Source organism: Oncorhynchus keta, chromosome 10, assembly GCF_023373465.1.
Source record: "Oncorhynchus keta strain PuntledgeMale-10-30-2019 chromosome 10, Oket_V2, whole genome shotgun sequence".
NCBI classification, from domain to species: Eukaryota; Metazoa; Chordata; class Actinopteri; order Salmoniformes; family Salmonidae; genus Oncorhynchus; species Oncorhynchus keta.
Genome location: NC_068430.1, coordinates 7,909,536 through 7,917,085, shown reverse-complemented (window position 1 = coordinate 7,917,085; position 7,550 = coordinate 7,909,536). Strand labels below are relative to the sequence as shown.

General features: G+C 45.5%; 1 protein-coding gene across 1 annotated transcript in view; it reads left to right on the top strand.

Annotated features, from left to right (window-relative positions):
- The first annotated feature begins 75 nt into the window (after positions 1-75).
- Positions 76-7,550, top strand: part of LOC118389436 (dual specificity calcium/calmodulin-dependent 3',5'-cyclic nucleotide phosphodiesterase 1B-like) — a 66,938-nt gene continuing 59,463 nt past the window's right edge. Inside the window, exon 1 of the mRNA XM_052526391.1 lies at positions 76-653. Coding sequence (XP_052382351.1) covers positions 601-653 — 53 coding nt within the window. The 5' untranslated portion in view covers positions 76-600. The remainder of the gene's footprint in view (positions 654-7,550) is intronic.

The following is a 7,550-nucleotide window of genomic DNA, read 5'->3' as shown; positions in this document are numbered from 1 at the left end:
CACTCGCTCTCTCAACTCTCTATCTCAACTCTCTCTCCTTCCCCCCATCTCGCTCTCTCTCTCTCTCCCACTCGCTCTCTCAACTCTCTCTCTCAACTCTCTCTCCTTCCCCCATCTCTTTCTCTCGCGCTCTCTCTCTCTCCTTCCCCCCATCCCTCTCTCTCTCCCTCTCTCTAACCCTGCTTCCTTCACATAACTTACATACGTTGGCCTAGACCTATCACAGTTCAGTTAGGTTCCCCCAGATGGGTGCTACGCAGGCTGGGGTGTACCAGAAGTGTTTCTCGGGACAGAGAACTTTGGGTGGTTCCGTTGAACAGTAGGCTATCTGAGAGACTTTTTACTATCTAGATATTCTCAGGAGAGTGTACTCTCTCTCTCTCTCTCTCTCTCTCTCTCTCTCTCTCTCTCTCTCTCTCTCTCTCTCTCTCTCTCTCTCTCTATCTCTCTGTGTCTCTCTCTCTGTCTCTCTCTCTGTGCTTTGTGTCACTACGCCTGAGCTCAGTGCTTAGGATTGTAAAGGACAGAACCATTGGGTTGTGCAGGCAGTGTCAAACTGTGGGTCTGTAAGGGTTTTGCCTTACTGTGACCGTGGGGTGGATGGCTGAGCTGGTGAGAGTGAGGAAGAAACACCTCCAGATGCCTATCTCCAGGTAAGAGAAAGGCACTCTGGGAAATGGGAACAGGATGGGAGAAGTGGTAATGAATTTCCAAACTTCATTAAAAAGTGTAAACATTTCCTGTTTGTGATAAGGTAGGATTTAGGAGGGTATTGTGACATGCTGAGATTACTGTGACATGCTGAGATTACTGTGACATGCTGAGGTTACTGTGTGTACTGAGGTTACTGTGACATGCTGAGGTTACTGTGACATGCTGAGGTTACTGTGACATGCTGAGGTTACTGTGTTTACTGAGGTTACTGTGACATGCTGAGATTACTGTGACATGCTGAGATTACTGTGACATGCTGAGGTTACTGTGTGTACTGAGGTTACTGTGACATGCTGAGATTACTGTGTGTACTGAGGTTACTGTGACATGCTGAGATTACTGTGTGTACTGAGGTTACTGTGACATGCTGAGGTTACTGTGTGTACTGAGGTTACTGTGACATGCTGAGGTTACTGTGTGTACTGAGGTTACTGTGTGTACTGAGGTTACTGTGACATGCTGAGGTTACTGTGTGTACTGAGGTTACTGTGACATGCTGAGATTACTGTGTGTACTGAGGTTACTGTGACATGCTGAGGTTACTGTGTGTACTGAGGTTACTGTGTGTACTGAGGTTACTGTGACATGCTGAGGTTACTGTGTGTACTGAGGTTACTGTGACATGCTGAGGTTACTGTGACATGCTGAGGTTACTGTGTGTACTGAGGTTACTGTGTGTACTGAGGTTACTGTGTGTACTGAGGTTACTGTGTGTACTGAGGTTACTGTGACATGCTGAGATTACTGTGACATGCTGAGGTTACTGTGTGTACTGAGGTTACTGTGTGTACTGAGGTTACTCTGTGTACTGAGGTTACTGTGACATGCTGAGGTTACTGTGACATGCTGAGATTACTGTGACATGCTGAGTTACTGTGTGTACTGAGGTTACTGTGTGTACTGAGGTTACTGTGTGTATGAGGTTACTGTGTGTACTGAGGTTACTGTGACATGCTGAGGCCACTGTGACATGCTGAGGTCACTGTGAAATGCTGAGGTTACTGTGTGTACTGAGGTTACTGTTTGTACTGAGGTTACTGTGTGTACTGAGGTTACTGTGTGTATTGAGGTTACTGTGTGTACTGAGGTTACTGTGTGTACCGAGGTTACTGTGACATACTGAGGTCACTGTGAAATGCTGAGGTTACTGTGTGTACTGAGGTTACTGTTTGTCCTGAGGTTACTGTGTGTACTGAGGTTACTGTGTGTACTGAGGTTACTGTGTGTACTGAGGTTACTGTGTGTACTGAGGTTACTGTGACATGCTGAGGTTACTGTGTGTACTGAGGTTACTGTGACATGCTGAGGTTACTGTGACATGCTGAGGTTACTGTGTGTACTGAGGTTACTGTGTGTACTGAGGTTACTGTGTGTACTGAGGTTACTGTGTGTACTGAGGTTACTGTGTGTACTGAGGTTACTGTGACATGCTGAGATTACTGTGACATGCTGAGGTTACTGTGACATGCTGAGGTTACTGTGACATGCTGAGGTTACTGTGTGTACTGAGGTTACTGTGTGTACTGAGGTTACTGTGTGTACTGAGGTTACTCTGTGTACTGAGGTTACTGTGACATGCTGAGGTTACTGTGACATGCTGAGATTACTGTGACATGCTGAGATTACTGTGTGTACTGAGGTTACTGTGTGTATGAGGTTACTGTGTGTATGAGGTTACTGTGTGTACTGAGGTTACTGTGACCTACTGAGGTTACTGTGTGTACTGAGGTTACTGTGACATGCTGAGGTTACTGTGTGTACTGAGGTTACTGTGACATGCTGAGGTTACTGTGTGTACTGAGGTTACTGTGACATGCTGAGGTTACTGTGTGTATTGAGGTTACTGTGTGTACTGAGGTTACTGTGTGTACTGAGGTTACTGTGTGTACTGAGGTTACTGTGACATGCTGAGGTTACTGTGACATGCTGAGGTTACTGTGTGTACTGAGGTTACTGTGTGTACTGAGGTTACTGTGTGTACTGAGGTTACTCTGTGTACTGAGGTTACTGTGACATGCTGAGGTTACTGTGACATGCTGAGATTACTGTGACATGCTGAGATTACTGTGTGTACTGAGGTTACTGTGTGTATGAGGTTACTGTGTGTATGAGGTTACTGTGTGTATGAGGTTACTGTGTGTATGAGGTTACTGTGTGTATGAGGTTACTGTGTGTACTGAGGTTACTGTGACCTACTGAGGCCACTGTGACATGCTGAGATTACTGTGTGTATGAGGTTACTGTGTGTATTGAGGTTACTGTGTGTACTGAGGTTACTGTTTGTACTGAGGTTACTGTGTGTACTGAGGTTACTGTGTGTATTGAGGTTACTGTGTGTACTGAGGTTACTGTGTGTACTGAGGTTACTGTGTGTATTGAGGTTACTGTGTGTACTGAGGTTACTGTGTGTACTGAGGTTACTGTGTGTACTGAGGTTACTGTGTGCACTGAGGTTACTGTGTGTACTGAGGTTGCTGTGACACACTGAGGTTACTGTGTGTACTGAGGTTGCTGTGACCTGCTGAGGTTACTGTGTGTACTGAGGTTACTGTGTGTGCTGAGGTTACTGTGTGTGCTGAGGTTACTGTGACATGCTGAGTTTACTGTGACATGCTGAGTTTACTGTGTGTGCTGAGGTTACTGTGACATGCTGAGTTTACTGTGACATGCTGAGTTTACTGTGTGTGCTGAGGTAACTGTGTGTACTGAGGTTACTGTGACATGCTGAGGTTACTGTGACATGCTGAGGTTACTGTGTGTACTGAGGTTACTGTGTGTACTGAGGTTACTGTGTGTGCTGAGGTTACTGTGTGTACTGAGGTTACTGTGACATGCTGAGGTTACTGTGACATGCTGAGGTTACTGTGTGTACTGAGGTTACTGTGTGTACTGAGGTTACTGTGACATACTGAGGTCACTGTGAAATGCTGAGGTTACTGTGTGTACTGAGGTTACTGTTTGTCCTGAGGTTACTGTGTGTACTGAGGTTACTGTGACATGCTGAGATTACTGTGACATGCTGAGGTTACTGTGTGTACTGAGGTTACTGTGTGTATTGAGGTTACTGTGTGTACTGAGGTTACTGTTTGTACTGAGGTTACTGTGTGTACTGAGGTTACTGTGTGTATTGAGGTTACTGTGTGTACTGAGGTTACTGTGTGTACTGAGGTTACTGTGTGTACTGAGGTTACTGTGTGCACTGAGGTTACTGTGTGTACTGAGGTTGCTGTGACACACTGAGGTTACTGTGTGTACTGAGGTTGCTGTGACCTGCTGAGGTTACTGTGTGTACTGAGGTTACTGTGTGTACTGAGGTTACTGTGTGTACTGAGGTTACTGTGTGTATTGAGGTTACTGTGTGTACTGAGGTTACTGTGTGTACTGAGGTTACTGTGTGCACTGAGGTTACTGTGTGTACTGAGGTTGCTGTGACACACTGAGGTTACTGTGTGTACTGAGGTTGCTGTGACCTGCTGAGGTTACTGTGTGTACTGAGGTTACTGTGTGTGCTGAGGTTACTGTGTGTGCTGAGGTTACTGTGACATGCTGAGTTTACTGTGACATGCTGAGTTTACTGTGACATGCTGAGTTTACTGTGTGTGCTGAGGTTACTGTGACATGCTGAGTTTACTGTGACATGCTGAGGTTACTGTGACATGCTGAGTTTACTGTGTGTGCTGAGGTTACTGTGACATGCTGAGTTTACTGTGACATGCTGAGTTTACTGTGTGTGCTGAGGTAACTGTGTGTACTGAGGTTACTGTGACATGCTGAGGTTACTGTGACATGCTGAGGTTACTGTGACATGCTGAGGTTACTGTGTGTACTGAGGTTACTGTGTGTACTGAGGTTACTGTGTGTACTGAGGTTACTGTGTGTACTGAGGTTACTGTGTGTACTGAGGTTACTGTGTGTACTGAGGTTACTGTGTGTACTGAGGTTACTGTGACATGCTGAGGTTACTGTGACATGCTGAGGTTACTGTGTGTACTGAGGTTACTGTGACATGCTGAGGTTACTGTGTGTACTGAGGTTACTGTGTGTACTGAGGTTAATGTGTGTACTGAGGTTACTGTGTGTACTGAGGTTACTGTGTGTACTGAGGTTACTGTGTGTACTGAGGTTACTGTGACATGCTGAGGTTACTGTGACATGCTGAGGTTACTGTGTGTACTGAGGTTACTGTGTGTACTGAGGTTACTGTGTGTACTGAGGTTACTGTGTGTATGAGGTTACTGTGTGTATGAGGTTACTGTGTGTATGAGGTTACTGTGTGTATGAGGTTACTGTGTGTATGAGGTTACTGTGTGTATGAGGTTACTGTGTGTACTGAGGTTACTGTGTGTACTGAGGTTACTGTGTGTACTGAGGTTACTGTGTGTACTGAGGTTACTGTGTGTACTGAGGTTACTGTGACCTACTGAGGTTACTGTGACATGCTGAGATTACTGTGTGTATGAGGTTACTGTGTGTATTGAGGTTACTGTGTGTACTGAGGTTACTGTTTGTACTGAGGTTACTGTGTGTACTGAGGTTACTGTGTGTATTGAGGTTACTGTGTGTACTGAGGTTACTGTGTGTACTGAGGTTACTGTGTGTACTGAGGTTACTGTGTGCACTGAGGTTACTGTGTGTACTGAGGTTGCTGTGACACACTGAGGTTACTGTGTGTACTGAGGTTGCTGTGACCTGCTGAGGTTACTGTGTGTACTGAGGTTACTGTGTGTACTGAGGTTACTGTGTGTACTGAGGTTACTGTGTGTGAGGTTACTGTGTGTACTGAGGTTACTGTGTGTACTGAGGTTACTGTGTGCACTGAGGTTACTGTGTGTACTGAGGTTGCTGTGACACACTGAGGTTACTGTGTGTACTGAGGTTGCTGTGACCTGCTGAGGTTACTGTGTGTACTGAGGTTACTGTGTGTGCTGAGGTTACTGTGTGTGCTGAGGTTACTGTGACATGCTGAGTTTACTGTGTGTGCTGAGGTTACTGTGTGTGCTGAGGTTACTGTGACATGCTGAGGTTACTGTGACATGCTGAGGTTACTGTGACATGCTGAGGTTACTGTGTGTACTGAGGTTACTGTGTGTACTAAGGTCACTGTGTGTACTGAGGTTACTGTGTGTACTGAGGTTACTGTGTGTACTGAGGTTACTGTGTGTACTGAGGTTACTGTGACATGCTGAGGTTACTGTGACATGCTGAGGTTACTGTGTGTACTGAGGTTACTGTGACATGCTGAGGTTACTGTGTGTACTGAGGTTACTGTGTGTACTGAGGTTAATGTGTGTACTGAGGTTACTGTGTGTACTGAGGTTACTGTGTGTACTGAGGTTACTCTGTGTACTGAGGTTACTGTGACATGCTGAGGTTACTGTGACATGCTGAGATTACTGTGACATGCTGAGATTACTGTGTGTACTGAGGTTACTGTGACCTACTGAGGTTACTGTGTGTACTGAGGTTACTGTGACATGCTGAGGTTACTGTGTGTACTGAGGTTACTGTGTGTACTGAGGTTACTGTGTGTACTGAGGTTACTGTGTACTGAGGTTACTGTGTGTACTGAGGTTACTGTGTGTACTGAGGTTACTGTGTGTACTGAGGTTACTGTGTGCACTGAGGTTACTGTGTGTACTGAGGTTGCTGTGACACACTGAGGTTACTGTGTGTACTGAGGTTGCTGTGACCTGTTGAGGTTACTGTGTGTACTGAGGTTACTGTGTGTGCTGAGGTTACTGTGTGTGCTGAGGTTACTGTGTGTACTGAGGTTACTGTGACATGCTGAGGTTACTGTGTGTGCTGAGGTTACTGTGTGTGCTGAGGTTACTGTGACATGTTGAGTTTACTGTGACATGCTGAGTTTACTGTGTGTGCTGAGGTAACTGTGTGTACTGAGGTTACTGTGACATGCTGAGTTTACTTTGACATGCTGAGTTTACTGTGTGTGCTGAGGTAACTGTGTGTACTGAGGTTACTGTGACATGCTGAGGTTACTGTGACATGCTGAGGTTACTATGACATGCTGAGGTTACTGTGTTTACTGAGGTTACTGTGCGTACTGTGGTTACTGTGTGTACTGAGGTAACTGTGTACTGAGGTTACTGTGTGTACTGAGGTTACTGTGTGTACTGAGGTTACTGTGTGTACTGAGGTTACTGTGACATGCTGAGGTTACTGTGACATGCTGAGGTAACTGTGTGTACTGAGGTTACTGTGACATGCTGAGGTTACTGTGACATGCTGAGGTTACTGTGTGTACTGAGGTTACTGTGTGTACTGAGGTTACTGTGTGTACTGAGGTTACTGTGTGTACTGAGGTTACTGTGTGTACTGAGGTTACTGTGTGTACTGAGATTACTGTGTGTACTGAGGTTACTGTGTGTACTGAGGTTACTCTGTGTACTGAGGTTACTGTGTGTACTGACGTTACTGTGACATGCTGAGGTTACTGTGTGTACTGTGGTTACTGTGTGTACTGAGGTGAATGTGTGTACTGAGGTTACTGTGTGTACTGAGGTTACTGTGTGTACTGAGGTTACTGTGTGTACTGAGGTTAATGTGTGTACTGACGTTACTGTGTGTACTGACGTTACTGTGTGTACTGAGGTTACTGTGTGTACTGAGGTTACTGTGTGTACTGAAGTTACTGTGTGTACTGAGGTGAATGTGTGTACTGAGGTTACTGTGTGTACTGAGGTTAATGTGTGTACTGACGTTACTGTGTGTACTGACGTTACTGTGTGTACTGACGTTACTGTGTGTACTGAGGTTACTGTGTGTACTGAGGTTACTGTGTGTACTGAGGTTACTGTGTGTACTGAGGTTACTGTGTG